Source organism: Malaclemys terrapin, chromosome 4 (assembly GCF_027887155.1).
Source record: "Malaclemys terrapin pileata isolate rMalTer1 chromosome 4, rMalTer1.hap1, whole genome shotgun sequence".
NCBI classification, from domain to species: Eukaryota; Metazoa; Chordata; order Testudines; family Emydidae; genus Malaclemys; species Malaclemys terrapin.
The window spans coordinates 39364694-39383408 of NC_071508.1; the positions used below are offsets into that span (position 1 = coordinate 39364694).

At 44.5% G+C, this 18715-nt stretch overlaps 1 protein-coding gene across 1 annotated transcript; it reads left to right on the forward strand.

Annotated features, from left to right (window-relative positions):
* Positions 1–8979: 8979 nt before the first annotated feature.
* Positions 8980–18007, forward strand: SCT (secretin). Its single transcript, XM_054028578.1, has 6 exons — positions 8980–9068; positions 10893–10997; positions 12715–12819; positions 14773–14913; positions 16507–16626; positions 17689–18007. The coding sequence occupies exons 1-6, from the start codon at positions 8980–8982 to the stop codon at positions 17798–17800; spliced, it is 672 nt and encodes a 223-aa protein (XP_053884553.1). The 3' UTR covers positions 17801–18007.
* Positions 18008–18715: the final 708 nt, after the last annotated feature.

Sequence of the window (18715 nt, forward strand, 5' to 3'; positions counted from 1 at the left end):
AAACATTTGCAGCCATATTAGCTCACATTAATTGGATTTAAGTAATGAAGATTACGTCAGGTCTCTCCATGCTTTCCGTGCATGTGCTCAAACTGTCAGCGATCCCAGCAAGGGCAGGATGCCGGAGGAGACTGTGCAAAGCTATCAGCTGCTCTACAGATGGTAACCTCCCGTGTCGCCAACACAGGACAACGCACCATGCAAAGCCCACTGAAATCAAGAGGGTTTTTCCATTGACTTCAAGGAGCTCTTTATTATTGGCCTGCTGCTGCCTACATTTTTAACAATGAAAATAACCATTGGAACAACTTATTGGATCATGGTGGAGTCTCCTTATCTGCCCATTTTTAAATCTAGATTGAATGTTTGTCTAAAAGACATGCCCTAGGAATCATTTTGGGGAAGTTCTCTGGCCTGTGCTATGCAGGAGGTTCACACTAGATGATCTCTATAGTCCCTTCTGGCCTTGGAATCTATAAATCTATTAATCACAATGGGTTCCAATGGGCTCTTGCCAGAACCTCTTAAAGGTACAGTTCCCCATATCTCCCTTCCCTAGACAAACGTAACAATCAACATTAACATAATACAGAATGTCAAACAGTTACAGCCTGCCAACTAAACTAAGTAGCAATGTTCAGTAGTCTCTGAGGTGCACTGTGCCATTGCATAGACCTGTTGGGCTCCCCTGAGACGTCAGCCCCATTGCTGTCCGTCAGCAGTAAGTCCATGAATTCTGGTTGTGCCGTTTCCTGGGGTTAGCCATCTCAACCTGCTGTGGTTGTAATCTGTCTGAGACTTTCTCAGTGCCGCTTATCTCCCTCCCTTCTGGGATTTGGAGAAGGTGTCGTCTGGGGTGCCAACCTCATATGATCCTGGGGCTGCCTCTTGTGATACCACTGGTGTTTGTAGCCATTTCCTGCCATAGATTACGCACAAGTGTCATTTTCACTAAGTGGTGGCAGCTCCCAGGACATAAAATCATATTGTTTTTGTTTAGCCATATCCATGTATATGTCTTCAAGCCCCCAGTGCTCTGACATCAGTTTCTAACAGTGCAGACATTTTTGTTTTCAGTTTTCTGTTGAACACGTCAGTAGGTGACAACCCATCCTTCACTGGGTCCATTCAATCATTTAACAGGGCTAAATATGGGTCAGAAGCTGACTCCACAACCTTTTCCAGTAGGTGCTTTGTTATTATGACACCATTTTCCACCAACCTGTTGGGAATAATGGGGACTAGAGATTACATATTGAAACCCATACTTCACTTTAAAATCATGCCCACTAAACTGCGGGCCATTGTCAGACATTACTATGTCAGGTATACCATGTCTCACAGAAACAGATTTGACATGTATAATCACCTGTTTAGCTGTAGTATTGTCCAGTGAGGCTATCTCAGGGAAGTGAGAATAACAGTCAAGGACAAGTACATATTTTTCTTTCCAGACAATGTAAACAAATCTATGCCTACTTTGCTCCAGGGGAACAATTTTTCCTGTGCCACTAATATGGGCTCTCTTGCTTGATTTGGTCTGTATTTTTGGCATATACGACAAACCTTGACAGCTTCTTCAACGTTGCTGTTCATTTGAGGCCAGTATAAAATGTCTTTGGACCTTCTCTTAGGCTACATCTACACTACGGGGTGTGTGTGTGTGTGTCGATTTAAGATATGCAAATTCAGCTACGTGAATAGCGTAGCTGAATTCGACGTGTCGCAGCCGACTTACCCCGCTGTGAGGACGGCGGCAAAATCGACCTCTGCGGCTTCCCGTCGACGGCGCTTACTCCCACCTCTGCTGGTGGAGTAAGAGCATCGATTCAGGGATCAATTGTCACGTCCCGTTGGGACGCGATAAATCAATCCCCGAGAGGTCGATTTCTACCCGCCGATTCAGGCGGGTAGTGTAGACCCAGCCTTAGACTCTTCAATCCCTAAATTACCTTAATTGATCCTTTTAAACATTTTTTAGTAACACCATCCTAGTGACTTTAAATAACAACCCATTTAGTACTGAGAGCTCCACCATAAATTGATAATAGGGGCTGGGAATATACTTCCCTGGACACGCTGTAATAGCTTCAATTATTTTCTCCAACGTCTCAGCATGAGATGTAGGCCTAGCAATCACAGTCCACATTTCATGCAATACTGGACAGGTTTTGTTGAATCAGATTAACATGTACTATACCTAGCTCCAGATTTCGTTTCACTGCCCTTCTGTCAAATTCTTTAGCATGTGTCTGTGACCACCAAATCGCCCCCATGTTTGTGTTCAAATTTGCTACGTTTGTAGCTGAAAAAATAATCTCTGTATTCTTGGCGGGTGTTTGACAATGGCAATCAGTGGTTTATGGTCAGTTTCTGCTAGCACCAGCCTCCCATAAAAAAAGACATGAAGCTTTTGATCCTATTCTTTGCAAAAGATAAGAAAAGCCATCCCCTGTGAAATCTCCAAGCAAATCATTTTCATCCTTTTCCCAGACAGAGGCTGACTTGGGGCAGACATGAGGCTGGTTCGACCCTGATAAGTGGATTGTAGATATGCATGACAGTCATCAAGAAAGTACAAATTCAGCCCTGCCCACAGATTGCAGATTTCATGCTTCTTAGTGTGCACGTTGGGTATTTGAAGAGCAGGAATCAGGCAGGGGCTATAATTTTCATTTCCTTTGTCATTCTTTAAAGTAAATGAGTGGAAGCTTTTCACTGTAATGATGCCTGTACAGTGATTTGGGGTTAGATTATGGTGATTACAGCCAAGAATTAATCAAATTCCCTGTGCCTCACTGGGAATCTCCATCCCAAGTTCGAATGCTTACTCAAATGGGGAGAGGAAGGTATGGGGCAAGATCTGCAGTTGGGGTAAATCAGCGATGTCCCATTGATTACATCATTTTACATCAGCTAAGGATCTGGCCATGGCTTAGATTGGTAAATTCTCCCATCTTTTAAATCTCTGCTCTGTGGAAGTATAGTCCTGTTAGTGTTCCCTCTGAAGTCAGTGGGAGTTATGTCATTGATTTCAGTGTGAGCAGGATTGGGCGTTAATGTTGGAGTAGGAAGTCATTTCTTTTCTTGTCAGTAAGCTTTTGATTTTGGGATCTGTTTTATTCATGTATCCATTGCACTTTGCACAAGCCCTTGTGTCTAATGGCATCCTACAGCCATTCAAATAGACACATGTACTTTTTTTGCTACATAAATCTTTGTACCACATACTCATGAGAGGAAGGAGGGTCTTTCAGTTACAGCACCGGACTGGTGTTCAGGAGATGTGGGTTTCAATTCCTGCCTCTGCCACATTCCATGTGTCTCCTGGGGCAAGTCACATAATCTTTCTGTGCCTCAGTTCCCCTCTGTAAAATGGGAATAACAATCCTCCCTTTGTCTTGTCTATTCTGATTGTAAACTCTTTGGACAGGGAGAACGTCTTAGTATATGTTTGTATAGCACCTTTCATAATGGGGCCCTGATCTAGTTTGGGGCCTCGAGGTGCTACACTAATTATTACAGTCTAATGGAGCCAGAGCTCTCACCTCAACTCAGAACGCTGCAAGTTGGGAGTGGCACTTCCATATTAAAAATGAGGGTGGTGGCCACAGATGGCATTTCAGTACTCCATGCGTTTGGCACATCTGCTAGGATGCCCTTTGGGGACTCCTCTTACCCAGAGAGGAGGCCATTTCAGAAAAGCTAGGGGATTTCATGCTATAAAGAGAGCTTCCTACAACAGGGGAACTTTAAAAGGAGAGAAAACCCCTCTATTTAAAGACTTCCTTCGAATCCGAAGATGCTGAAAGAACGCTCTGCATTCTCCAGCTCTCCACAGCCCTTTCATTCGGTGCTGGTGAGAAGGGAAAATGTATTTTTAGTAGGAGGGTAGGTGAGTCCAGTTACCCCAGTTCTCAGAGGCAGTCACTCTTCAAGCATCCAAAAGCTTTCTCCTATTACTCACCCTCTGCTGCCATCATGGGGCCATTTAATTAATCATCATGATGAATCTTTTCCTTGTGCCTTTCATCTGAGTGCTTCAAAGGGCTTTGCAAAACACTAATTGAGCTCCATCAAAGGTGGTGTGAAATTCAGGACTATTAAAGGAGCCCTAGAACAGGAGAAAATTGCTTGGGTCCTTTTTAGCTACCTCTGATGTTAAAAGACGCCAGAAAGCTTTTTTCTTCTTGGTTTGTACATCCATGATTCAGCTCCCGTGCCTAAGAAGGGCATCTGAGTCAAAATGCCTCCAGGGGCTCCTCCCAGGGTGGTGAAATTTACACACCATTCCTTGTTCAAGGCTGTGCCTTAGAATCACATTCTGGCCCCCCGTCAGATTATTTATAACTCTGTTATCTGTTTGTTTTTGTTAACCCTCATTTAACTCTAATGTGTGCCAAACAGTCAGGATAAAAGATCTCTTTGTGAAAATTCAGGTCCCTTCCATCTCTTCAACTGAGAGCTGAGAAAGCTCCAATCCTCTACTCCTCCAAAGAATCCTCCAGAAAAAAACAGGGAAGACAAGACTTAATATTCCTCAAACTTCTGTGGTAGAGGACAAGGAGATTCATTTTTTTAATGAAAAATACTTTCACGCTACCTAATATGTCATGAAGATGCAAGGAAAGGGCATAATTCTATTTTCTCTCTCTTTCCAGAACATTGACTGAACCTAGCCTGATCCAAAAGGCACAGAAGTCAATAGGAGTCTTTCTACTGACGTCAGTGTATTTTGATTAGGCCCGTGCCCATTCCCCACACAATTCTAACTAGGCAGCCCACTGCTGAGTTGCAGCAAACTCTGCTATTCCAGGAAATGACTCTTCCCAGGTCTGTCCAGGCAACTCCAGTCTCAGCAGCAACAGCCTTGTTATTCCAAAGCCAGGGTTATTCCTAGTTAAGATCAGTCAAGGTTTGCCCTAAAATGAGTCAGAGTTTAAGACCGGAAGAGACCACTAGATCATCTAGTCCAACCTCCCTGTGTATCACAGATCACCAACACTATGCAGCTCCTGCACACTAAACCCAGCAACTGAAATTAGACCTAAAGTATTACAGCCCACAGGAGACTAGACAATAATGTGATAAAGGCAGAGAATAGGAGGGATCGAGGTGCACCAGTGCCCAAGGCACCTGCAACAGCAGGGCAATGAGTGAGATATACTCAGATAATGCTGACAAGTGAACCACCCACATGCTGCAGAGAAGGATGAAAAAAAAAAACACACTCACTGCCAAGCTGATCTGGGGGCTCCTTCCCAGCCCCACCTATGGTCATCAGTTAGACCCTGCACATTTGAGCAGGGACCAGCCAGCCCATCACCTCAGTGCCACCCCAGAGCCCCGGCCAACCCCATCCTATATCCCACTTCCAGCTGTGGCCATCCCTGATGCTTCAGAGGAAGGACATAAAAATCCCTCACAGAAAACATTTGGGGGGTAAGGGGGAGAGAATTTCTTCCTGACCCCTGCTGGCGGCCAGCTGAAACTTTGAAGCATGAGCTTTAGGAACATAAATGAGTCCCAGCCCGGCCCCCCACCATCACAAGCAACTCCATCAGGCAACTGCACGCATACATTTTTCCAGCTCTCAATTAGGTTGTTTGCCTCCACAACTCCTACGGGGAGGGTGTTCCAGAACCTCACCCACTGTGCAGATACTGAATCTTGACAATTACTTAACGCAAATTATTCTAATATATGTCCAATATCAAGAGCGTTCCTTGTATGTATACACACACATACACACACTCTCGGCTATTTGCAAACAAAACTCTAACAAAAAGAGGAAAAACTGTATTAAAGCCCCATCAAGCAGGTAGTTAAAGCTAGGAGAGGTCATGCTGGTGACATTCAAAACCAATTAGTCATTACTGATATCATCAGTATCAGTCCAGGGATGTTTGTCTGACAAATTAGTTTTATTATATGCCCGAAACAGGAACCAACATACATTGGCAAAATGGTCAATCAAACCGCTGTACCTACCTGTTTGAGTTTACAATGCAATTAAAAATACTTTTCAGCCAGGATATCAATGCCATTAATAAATGTTACTCTCATTTCCATCTTTACCTAATTTAGTGCACCTGATAAGGGCTGAATATTTATAGGGGATGCAGGCAACGATGGATTAGTGGCACATCGCGGGTGTGAGAGAGTGAAGAAGCCCTCCGTGAACATAGCACCGTAAGTATTGAAAATCTATGCTGACATTTGTTAATGGTGCTGAATGGGAGGTGAACTAGACAGAGGGGCACATTTCTCATGAATCTCAATGTTTTCTCTTTCTTTGCAATGTAGAATATGGTTATACAGTGGCCCTAGCTCATGATTTTTATTCCTCCTGGTTATATTAAGAGAATAATGGGTCAGCTGTTAAAAATGAATGTTAGGTAAATGAAAATTCTTCATGTGGCAGGGCAAGAGAAAGGCAGTGAGTCAATTCCAAAAATCAGAGGTTTAGAGAGGGCTGAACATTTTTCTGACCAATAGCAAGATTTGTATGCAGGCAAAGAGGCGAAGAGGCTAATGACATCTGATCCTTGTTTGTCAACTTCTCACCAGTCATCTCTGTGCCTTCTTCCATGGGGCTCCCTGTGCAGAGTACAACCTCCCAGACCTCATCTGCAAGGCCCCTCCCCTCTGCACATGCTGTGTTGCTTATGGTGAATCTAGTTAGTTTGCATATATGTTGCATGCAAATTGTCCATTGTCCCTGTTCTGTTTGGTTCTCTCTCCTTCTCTCTCTTTGGATAGTAAACTCCTCAGAGGAATTGCAGGGGAACCATATTCTGTCAGAATACATAGTTCTGTCAAAACTGAAAACTAGGTTGATTTAGCTGGAATTTTGTTTCAGAAGAAAAATGGGGCAAAAGTTCCAACAATGTCCCATTTTGACATTTGCAGAACAATACATTTTGATTTTTTGTTTTGAAGGGACTTTTTGGTTTGAATTTTTTTAAATTTTGTATTATCAGTTTCCTTCAGAAACAATTTAAAAAATGTTTGGTTTTCATTCTGATTCGGAACAAAGCCAAATTTCAAAATCCTTTGTGAAACAGAACTTCTGTCCTCCTCACAGCTCTCCTAGCAAACTGGATGCTACCTTAAGTAATATCTTTCATACTGTGTGCTCAGATTCTGATATGAGCATCCAAGCATGAGGACCCTGAATTCTGCAGAAGTATTCTGCTGTTAGCTCTTACACACACAGATATGCACTGAGGGTTTTGAACCCAAGACATTTGGGAGAAAATTATGTGTGTTATTTTGAAATTTAGGATCTATTTCTTTGCAAGCAGAAAACCATGATATCTTTGATCTGGATAGTGATTTAATTTATCTATCCAATGGCACCACAGTACCTGAGCACATCACAATCTTTATTTTTCCTCAGCTCACCTCTGTGAGGTAGAGAAGTATTATTTGCATTTTACAGATGAGAACAGCGGCACAGAGAGGCGAAGTAATTTGCCCAGGTTCACATCAAGAAATCAGTGATGGAGCAGGGACTAGACTCCAAGTTTCCCAAGCCCTAAACGCTTGACCATCCTTCCTTTCTAAACACCATTGATGAGCAATGTAAAGTCTAGATTAGTGCATGTGTCTACTTCCTTTTTTGTAAACACTTATAACAAGGTACAGAAAGAGACGGGGGAACGTTTCATGGGTTCTATGTGAAAGTCCCACGTAACGGTGAGATATGGACATAATTAATAGAAAGTGTGCCACATGGCACCATTCGCAAATCAATAAAGTTGTGAAATCACCTGCAGTGCATAACGAGTACAGCTCAGGATGGCGACAGCCGGAGAAGCAGGCTGTAGAAAATAAGCATACACAAGGGGAATGGGCCACTGCTTATATATGAGAGAGACATTCCCATCCATGAGATGTGCAGTAAGCTAAAGGAATTTGTGCTCATGGCATGGGCTTCGGAAAGGAGCTGTTTGGGTGTCTGCTGGTTCAGGGGTGATCCTTCTAACTGGAATTTAGTGAAGTTGAGGTATTCTTTCTGTGGGATTCTGGGGAACAGGGAGGCCAGTACATATCTGGCCCGCTTAGACAGAGCTCACTGAAAGGAACCTCTCATGTACTAAGCACTCACTGCAGGCTGCCACTGTACACTTCCTCCTTCTCCATTCCATCAGCATGGAGTAGAACATGCTTCTCTTCCCACTACTTTCCTATGATCTTGCCTTCTCTGAGGGATTTGTCCTTATTTATGCTATGGCCACACCCCAATGTCCATAAATCATCTCATGCGCCAACTGCAGGTGATCATCTTTCAGGGTTTTTTTAAAAAATTAAACAGTACATATATAAACATCTGCCTGAAGATTTTCCTTGAAGGTACAGATGTTGAGACTGGCTACTCACCCCTTTCTAGTGTCAAGTGGATGCTTGCTCATGGCTATGAGCACTGGCAAGCCCCCAGCTTGTGCAGATGAATTATAGTGTTGCATATACTTTTTTGCCTGACAGTTTGAAATATTAGACTTGGATTTCTATAGGTATTTTGACAGCTGAATGTGATCAGTGGTGGTGAATTATTTTTTTTTAATCCTCCCATTTCTAAATATAAATTCATCCCTGGAGTTTTGAGTTAGATCCAGTTACAACAGAGTGGGATTTGCTCCATTGTGTTATGCCCCAGATGTATTACCAGTCTAGTCATTCTATATTGCACTGAATCCCAACATTAAAACATCCAAACTGGTTTCACTGGGGCATACAGAATACAAACAGCTTGTAATTTACTGGCTGGGCAAATTATTTGGGTCTGCTCATCTTTTACGTTTCACAGACTGCTCTCTCTGTTGGCAAGAACTGCCTTATGTCATTACAATGGTGTTATTAACGTAGCAATACAGTAATATCTGGTGCTGTGCAACCGGTAAATTGTTCCTAACAAATAACAGGGTCATTCATTTTACTGCTCACAAAACCTAGTGCTTCATTTCAGGAGACATCATGGCCTCCCTGCTGACTGGACTCTGGCAGCTAGTTATTTCTGTGGTTGTCTTGTCTCAGCTCTCAGCAACGCTTCCTGCTCTGGAGAGGTAAGAATCCTTTTGGGACTCCATTCCCCTTCTTCTTTTCATGCCTTGCTGTTCTAAGGATCCAGCAGCTAGAAAACTAAGGTCTTGTCTACATACAGAAGTTGCAACTGTTTGTTTTTTTTAACTGATTTGGTTAAACCAGTGCAAGTTTTTGTATAGACACTCTTATTTTGGCAGTCAGAACAGAATAAGCTAAACTGAAATGACCCATTCACTCTTCAACCAATTTAAGTGCCTACACACAAGTTTGCATCAGTGTAACTAAATTAGGGCTTGTCTATATAGCGAAGTAATGGGGAAATTAGTACAAAATAGCTAGGGTATTAATTTAAAGCATAATAGCTATTCTGCGCTCACTCCCTGTGTGCATACTCTTATTTCACGCTAAGAGTGCCTTTGTATAGATTAGTTTAGTTTAGTCCAGCCAACTGCTGACAAAACATGGGTAGTGCCAGGCCCTCAGCCGGGGTAAATCAATGTGACTTCACTGAAGTAGAGCCCCTGAGGGTCTTACCCTACAGCCCCTGAGGGGTGATAGTATGTGCACATTGGACATTTCCTTACAGTGAAACATCCATTTAACTGAGGCGTGTTTTTTGTTTTGAAGACGTTCTTTGCTACACCAAGTACCATTACCTGATTTACATAATGCCATAGCATGCCAGGTACTTCATTAGACCTGTAGGCATAGAGATCCTTGCCCCAAAGAGATACTCTAGTGGCCCAATCTTGAGAATCCCTTCTCTCTCAGGCATAGGTGCTGGAACTAGAGGTGTGGGGTGAAGGGGTGCTGCAGCACCCCGTGACTTGAAGAGGTTTCCATTATATACGGGGCTTACAGTTTCGTTCAGTGGCTCTCAGCACATCCACTATAAAAATTGTTCCAGCATCCCTGCTCTCAGGTACTTATATGTACCCTATTACCCTAACACCTCAGAGTCTTTGGTGTATTTCTCCTCGCAGCACCCCTGTGGAGATAGGACAGTACCTTCCCCATTTTACAGATGGGGAACTACAGCACAGAAAGGCTAAGCGACTCACCCAACATCACACAGGAAGCCTTGAGGGTGTTTGTCCCTCCTTTTTATAATTTCAGTCCCCCTCTTGAAAAACATTCCCAGCTGAGACCCAGGCCACAAACAGTCTGTGTGGAAGGATATTCCCTGTTGGTTTTTAAATCACCTGTTTGAATTTCCTTTGTTTTCCCTCCCTGCTTGATGACTCTGTTTACTGCTTAAATGGAAATTCAGGCAAGCACACATTCCTTTGTTTAGGACAGACCTGACTTCTGCCTGGGCAGTGCTGTGGGGTTTGGAATATGTGTTAATAACATCATACAGGGAGATTTATAACTTCACACACAATGTTGTCACACTCATTTTACCAGGACAACTGACCAGCAGATTATGAGTTTTCAAATGATACCTCACAAGGCATACTTTGTAGAAAGATTACTACACTAGTGTGTAGGGTGTGAACACAGGGGTGTATTCCATCACACATGATGATGGGCCGGCTCTTCTAAATCTAGCTAGAAAGGAACATAAGACATTTTTATTTTCTAATTAGTTTAAAATATATTTAAATCTTTAAATATTTGCTCCTTTTATGTTTTGAACCTTTGCCTTTTTACCCTCCTTCCCCCACCCCTACTTGGAACGCTCCCATTTCCCATTATGGGCCAAAGTAATTATGATTTCTATTAATGGCTAGCTATGGTCCTGCCTCCCAGCTTCCCCCCTCTCCCAAAGGGATGGTTTTAAACACCCACCCCATCCAAAGCATGGCATTGCGCCCATTATGGTTTTCTGTTCGAAACTCCAGGGCTCGGAGACATGCCGACGGAGTATTTAACAGTGAACTCAGCAAGATGAATGAAAATGCCTATGTGCAGAAGTTAGTCAAATCTCTCGTGGGCCTCAATCAAAGGTAAAAAATACTGGTTCTTCCCTGCTTCATTCTGTTGTGACCTGTGAACTCCAAAGTGTAAAAAGATCAGGATGAGCCTCAAAAAAAGAGACTATAGATTGGGTCTAGAGAGCAAGCCAGTCAAATACTAGCAAGCAAACTGCCTGGCCTTCTCTGGAGCCTGATTCCAAATCTGGGGCCAGATCCTCAGGTGCACCTTGGGTTCCTGAAGCCAGCTCAGGGCTGCTGTAACTGGCACACACTGGAATGGCCCCCCAAGGGGCTCTTAATGGTCCATTACTTCCAACAAGAAGGGGGCTAGGAGCGAGTGGCATAAAGCCAGCTAAGCCACAGGTGATTACCTTCCACATGGGAATCCCCAACTGCTGCTTCAGGGCAGCTTCAAATTCTCTAGATGAAATCTTTGGTAGCCTGAGCAGCCCAAAGGGGAGTCAGCATGGGTCAGAATCCAACCCTAGCGCTTCAGGGACAAACCCTGCCTTGCATGCAACCAGGTCTGACTCTAGAGAGCTCATTCATCAGCCCTGCAGCGCTCACTCAGGCATAGCTCCCTCTGAACGCACTGGGAGGGAGTTTTGCCCGAGGAAGGCTGGAATAAGGACATCCCCTATCCCCTTGGGTGTCTATGCCAACGGAGGCGTGGTGTGTCTCGCTGTACACTTACAATTCCAAGCCTGAGGTAACAAGGGAAAAAGCAGAGACAGTCTGCTACCTTCTCCTCTTCATCGCATGTAAAACTAAGGGGCTACATCATCACTCACCCAATGTGCCTGCACACCTGGGGGGGAAAGGTTATCGCTTAGAAGGGTTTCTTACCCTGTATGTTCCTTGGGGCAGGGACCTTTTTATTTTTGCTCTGTCTGGGCAGTGCCTAGCACAATGGGATCTCAGTCCATGACGAGGGCTCCCCCATGGGCTGAGCTGAGCTGGTGTGAAGGGGGAAGGGAACTGCTCTAATGGTGTAGTCCGGTAGCCGGCAGCTTCCTCCCTGGAGCAAGTCTGAGAGTCGCAATTCCCTCCCTGGTGTGCTCCTGGGCCAGCACAGCTGCGCACGGCCACTTACCCAGGGCAGGTGGTAAAGTGACGATCTAGCCCAAGGTTTGTACCTTTATACAGATGCCAACATTTCAAAGCTATCGTTAAGGGACGGGGGAAGCGACACACCATTTAACTCCCTTGAAATTCATGCAACTAGATGATGTTTTTGCCAGGCCGTTGGTGGGGGTGGTGGGTTGGGGGGAAGGAAACAGCACCGCTATTTAAAAAAAAAAAAATCATCCTTTCTAAATATGAACAGCTGGCTTGATCATAGGTCATCTAGAGTTAGCCATATGCCAGTCTAGAACTGTTCCTTTTCAGTTACCTACATCAGTGCATAATTAATGCACACAAGAGAGGCAGCTTGTCTCTCCTTTAAGCTCTGATCCTGTGGGTCAATCCCAATTAGGGTGACCAGACAGCAAATGTGAAAAATTGGGACAGGCGGTGAGGGGTAATAGGAGCCTATATAAGAAAAAGACCCAAAAATCAGGATTGTCCCTATAAAAATCGGGATATCTGGTCACCCTAATCCCAATACACAGTGTTGGGAGCAGGAGCCTATCTAAGCAGGAAAGGCCCAGATGTGCAGCAATTACAGATGTAATCCAAGTCCCTTAGAACAGAGAGAGCAGCCTCAGGGCAGGCACATTTATTTTCTCTCTTTCCCGAAGCGCAGGTACCAGAGGCACTCTGATGGCATGTTCACCAGCGAACTCAGCAAGATGAGAGGAAACGCTCAGGTTCAGAAACTAATCAAGTCTCTGGTGGGCTACAAGCGCAGGTAACAAATATATATATACTGGGAAAGGAAAGTGACTTATTGGCAATTCAACCTGTCACAGGCGTCAGCTTACAGCTAGAAAACAGGGACCCAGAAAATAGAGTGAAGGTGCCCATCCTCCAGGGAGAGAGAGCAGTGTGTACTTCCCGGACTTCTGAAAGCTTCAGACACCAGAGCTAGCTCTGTATTGTTCCCTGCCCACTCACTACTACTGCTGAGCCTTCCTTGACTGCCTGTGTCTGATGTACAGTCACAAGCATGTAAACACCTCTCTGCAATATGATCCTGCCCACTTGTGTGTTATTACAGGCAAAGTTGGTAGAATCACCTATTAAGGTTGCCCAACACATCTCATCATAAGACGTGTGTGCAGTCACAAGAGAGATATTTTTGTCCGGAAGAGTTTACAGTCTAAATAAGCCAGGCAGATACAGGGTGGGTGGGCAAACAGAGGTGAAATGACTTGCCCAAGGTCACATAGTAGGTCTGTAGCAGAGCTGGGAACAGAACAGAGGTCTCCCAAGTACCCGTCCAATGCCCTTTCCATTGCCCCACCTGTCAAGTCTTGCCTTTTATATCAATTTTCATCTACAGAGGGCAGAGACTCTTTTTCTATCAGCCGAGGTGTTGAGCTCCCGAGCTCCCCCTGAAGTCAGTCAGGTCATGTGTGTCCATGCAATACCTAGTGCAATGGGCCCCAATCTAAGTAAGGCCTCTAGGCTCTTAGTACAATACAGTCCACCCCTGCCCCATCCCTGGGCTCTAGCAAATAACTAGATCACAAAGATCAATGGAAGCATTAAGGCCTAATTCAGTCCTGGCCCTTTCCTCAAGGAAAGAGCCTCCTCAGATAACAAAATAGTTCCTTCCCATGTGCCATTTCATCATCTAGTCTGACCTCCTGTATAGCACAGCTCATGAAATTCCACCCAAATACCCCTCCATTGAGCCCAATGACTTTCATTTCCTGTAATGCTTTGATTTGACTAAACTGTGGTGTGCCACAGGCAAAGAACAGGGGAGATTGAGGTGCACCATTATCTGAGGCCCCTGCAATGGCAGGGAATTGATTGGGTGAGATGTGCCCACATGATCCCATCATGTGACCCATACCCATGCTGCAGAGGAAGAGAGGCAATATTGAGAAGCAATGTTTTCCTTCAAACACTTGCCTTGACTTCCAGCAGTGCGGAACACCTGCAGCTCCCACTAAACTCCTTGGGATTTGCTGGATCTGACCCCTGGTTAAAAATCAGGTTAATCTCGGTAAAGTCTGAGCTGAATCAACATATTGGCTCATTGCTAAACGATTCCATAATTTACTGACGCAGACCATTACCGGTGATTTTTAGGGCACCCGAACAAACCAATTTGAATTAAAATTTGTTGCCTGAGTTGAGCAGGATACATGTTTATCTTAGCTTGTTACAAAGATAACATTCAGCACAACGATTGAGCTGAGTTTTGGCATGCTTTATGCTTTTTTACAGCAAGGGAGATTTAGGTTGGATATTAGGAAAACATTTCTCACTAGTTTTTTGTCACTTTTTCACAAGGATAATTAAGCACTGGAACAGGTTACCAAGGGAGGTTGTGGAATCCCCATCATTGGAGGTCTTTAAAGAACAGGTTAGACAAAACACCTGTCAGGGATGGTCTCGGTTTACTTGGTCCCGCCTTAGTGTGGGGAGGGTGTGGGTGGAACTAGATGACCACTTGAGGTCCCTTCCAGCCCTATATTTCTATGTAGCCATTCTCACATAAAAGTCAGCCCCTCAGCTGATATAAACCTGACTTCAGTGGAGCTCTGCCAATATATACCAGCTGAGGATCATTGTCTTTAAGAACTGGTAGGACAGCAAATGAAGGAGGAATAGTGCAAGAACTAAGTAGGTAAGTAATGAGCAGATTGAAGAATAAGCTTTGGCTTTGTATACTTATACTCTTGTGTAGTAGTGTTCCCGAATCATCTGGACTGGAGGGGCAGGTGGAAGACTCTGGCTTTATTGATCATGCTGAAAATGACTTGGGCTCGAAAGAGAAGCTCACTAAACTAAAGACTTTCCTGCACCACGTACAGAATCTCAGAGGAAGGTAAGGGGAAAACTTAGTATTATTTCCTTACTTTGCTGTACCTTTTTGATATTCCAAAGCCTCAGGCTTGGTCTCTCCACTAAGTAATCCCCATGGACCATACCTGGTCAAGGGAAGGGAAAGGAAAGGAACTCCCATTGGCAGGGCTACTGAGGGACAGAGCAAGCCATCCCTTGGTGTTCTTTTCTCGGGGCATCACTATCTCCCCATCTTTTCTCCCCTGCTCATCCCTGTTTGTGACCATTGACCCATATAGTAACTCTAGCCATGTAAGGATACTGTGCCTCTTTCTCCAGAGCTAACATCTACAATGGATTAGGTCAGTTTATAAAGAGATGTTGCAAGATTGAGGCCATTGTTTCCCTGCCTTATCGTGCCTGTTGTGTCAGATGAGGTTATGATAATCCTGGATTTCACTTCCATGTCTCAAATTTCATATTTATGTAAATGTGTCCTGTATATTAGGGGACAGATAAGCCACCCAAAACCAACTCTAACAGCCTCTCTCTGCTGCCACTTCTGTTCCCCAGCTGAGGTGTAGCTAGAGACACTGTCTGGTTCATTGACCCCTAAAGTGCACCTATACGTACCCGAAGTAGATGTGATAGTTTGTACAATACAATCATTAGCATAGCAGGATTCAGCTATCTAACTATAGCCTGTCTTCTGCTAGTGTGCAAGGGAAAGATGGTCATGGAAGGAAAAATCATTCCTTTTGTTTCAATACTACAAATGAAGCAGAATCCTTCCACACTACACAAGAATGCACTGGGAGGAATGCTGGCTTAATTGTTGAGCACATCGAGCCCCCTACTCCAGCTGGCTAGTACATATACTGCCCTCAGCAGCCAGGAAGGAGATCAGAGCACAATTTGCCCCTATTCAGAGGATCAGCAAAGTGGATTTCGGTTGGAAAGGAAGCATCTACCGGCATTGCAGTTTGTCTTTGCTGTATTGGCTTCCTCTCCCTAGAACAGAACCGAGCTTCCAGAATAGCAGCAGCAAGTTATTTAAAGGCCCAAAATTTTTTGCCCCAGAAAATTAATATAATTTTCAATGGCACATGTGCCTTCACCTATGTCACCACTGCAATAAGCCTTCACACCCAGCTGCAGCACATCCCATCAATAATCAGGCAGGGAAGTACGTGGGAGGTCAGTTTGATATGTCATCAGAAGTCACTGCTTCTACATGTCACAACTTCAGCCTAGCAGGAGGTGGCAAGGCAACCCGTGCCAATCTGTGAACACAATGGAGTTAGCCCCTGTAATGCTATGCTTACTTGCAGTATATTATTCAGCCATTAAATGTCTCTGTGCGCTATCCAGTGTTCCAGGCAGCATGCAGTCCTTGCTAAATAAGTGAGCCAAAACTGGGACTCAAGCTTGTTTTGTTTGTGTCAGTTGTTGTAGCTATTTTCTTTACTAAACTTCTCTGGTTTAAGAAACACTAGGGTGCCATATATCATGACATCTTTTGAAAACACAGAAGGAAACAGGCTGTCACTGAATATTAAGATACAGGGGAATCAGTGTAACCTTCAGGATGGCATGGGTGACATTAACAGTATTCTTCCCCCCTCCTCCAAATCAGTGATGAGGTGGACGGCTCTGAAGGATTAATCCATACAGATATACCAAGGACACGTGAAACCGGCAGCTCTTACGATGACTTTTGCTTCATGTGGTTATACCAGAGCTTTCTGAATGATAGGTATGTATGGTTTGTTTCTACTCTATCAGCAAGAATAATCACGGTACTTCTATGGCCTTCATTATCATAGCATCTGAGTGGCTCCGGAGCCGCACGTGGCTCTTCAGAGGTTAATACGTGGGTCCTTGCATAGATGCTGACTCCAGGACTGGAGCTACGGATGCTAACTTTCCAATGTGCAGGGGGGTGCTCACTGCTCAAACTCCTGCTCTGCCCCAGGCCCTGTCCCCTCTCCACCCCTTCCCCCAAGGCCCCTGCTCTTTCCCCCAAGCCTCATCTTGCCAAGGCCTGCATGTATGAGAGGTTGTTTGCATAGGGATCAGGGACAATTCCATAGCTGAAACACAAGTCAGCATGTAGCTATCACCATAGAAATGCACTTAAATTCTATGCAATTCTTCAGGATAATTCTGATGTTATGCTTATGGAGATATAAGCGCATACAACACTCTGTTTCACCTTCTGACACTTACCTATCTTTGAGATCGATGGCTAACTTCTCAGGGGTATGAAAAATCCACACCCCGGGAGTGCCGAAGCTATGCCAACCTAACCCCAAGTGTGGCCGTAGCTATGTTGACAGAAGACTGCTTCCCGTCGGTCTAGCTACTGTCGCTCAGGGAGGTGGTGTTCCTACAGTAGAGGAAAAGCCTCTTTTGTCTCAGTAGGATGTGTCTATACAACAGGGTTTTCGCAGCATAGCTATGATGCTGTAGCTATGCCGCTATAATCTCTGCAGTGCAGACATGGCCTCTCTGTGCCTTAGCTCCTCCATCAGTAAAATGGGGATAATACTTACCTTCTCCCCACCCTTTGTCCAGCTTGTCCTTTTAGGTAGTAAGACAGCAACTGCCTCGTATTTTGTGTTTGTACTGTGCCTAGTACAACGGGACCTACTCTGGCTGTAGTCTGCCACCATCAGGTGGTGGATGATAATTTGGGGCAACTGGCAGGTGTTTCACTTTACTTTTTTCCTTAACTTTGTAACTCAGTCTCATTGCCGCCCTCTAGTCCACTTCCTCTGTGGAATCCCGGACTACTTCCCTGTTTGTCTTACTACAGCCTGTCAGAGAGTGATGCAAGAGAAGCCACTCAGATGACCGGCCAATACATTTGCCCAGCCTCCAAACCACTGATTGAAGAGATGAAGGAAGAAGTGTCTGTTCTGGACTAGAAGTGAAGGGGACAACAGCAGCCAAACCTCTCCATAAAATACAGCATGGGGGGGGTGGGTTCCGTGTGCGGCCTACAAATAAATAAGGAAGCTATTGAATCTAGTTCAAGGGTAAATGATGGGATCAGAAACTGCCAAAATAAGAGTAAAGCATGTAATCAAGGGCACTGTGTGTATTGGTGTAAAATAGAGGGTGGGGTTAGTAGATGGTGCATGAATGATGGAAGCAGCTTACACAATACTTTGTTCCAAGCCGGATTCTAAACTTTAATAAAGGTTCTTCAGCAGCTGTTGTGCTTTGGCTTGTGTTTTGGTTCCTCTGGTCAAGCACCAGGAAGCAGTTGAGAATACAGCAGCAAGGCTGGTATGCATAGCACAGTGGGGATTGCTAGGTCAGGGCAAGAATTGTCCTTCCCTCTCTCCCCCATATCTGTGTATGTGTATGCGCACACACACACGCACACACACACAGCTGGCATCACGCAGCATAGCTCTAGTTAAGTCAGTGGATTTAGCTCAGCTGAAGATCTGGCCCTCTTTGTTCAGCGAGAAACTCACCATTACTCTGATACCCCAATGTTAGAAAGACAGAGCAGGAGACATCACACAGACAAAGGGATCAGTGCTTTTGTTTAAGCAGAAAACATCAGATGGGTGGTGGGTTTTGTGACAAAGATCTCCGTGAGAACTATACTACACTGATGGCAGCTATGTATGGATCAATTTCCAATCCATTCTGCCCTTCTGTTTACAGGGACTGGTCTTCTAGCAGTTAGAAACAGGCACTGTAGCCAACTGAAAAGCAGAAATTCATTCTTAATACTCAAGTTTGTACATGCTGCTTATGTCACACTGCATGGTTTTGATGCTCTTTCCTGGTAAAGATCAGATGATCTACTTCTAATGCAAAAGTAC

What these genes read in the sequence shown, in the direction of transcription:
- SCT (XM_054028578.1), top strand. Translation starts at nt 8,980, where the DNA reads ATGGCCTCCCTGCTGACTGGACTCTGGCAGCTAGTTATTTCTGTGGTT. An exon ending in CTGGTGGGCTACAAGCGCAG is followed by an intron (nt 12,820 to 14,772) that starts GTAACAAATATA and finishes ACTCTTGTGTAG; the next exon opens with TAGTGTTCCCGAATCATCTG. An exon ending in CAGAGCTTTCTGAATGATAG is followed by an intron (nt 16,627 to 17,688) that starts GTATGTATGGTT and finishes GTCTTACTACAG; the next exon opens with CCTGTCAGAGAGTGATGCAA.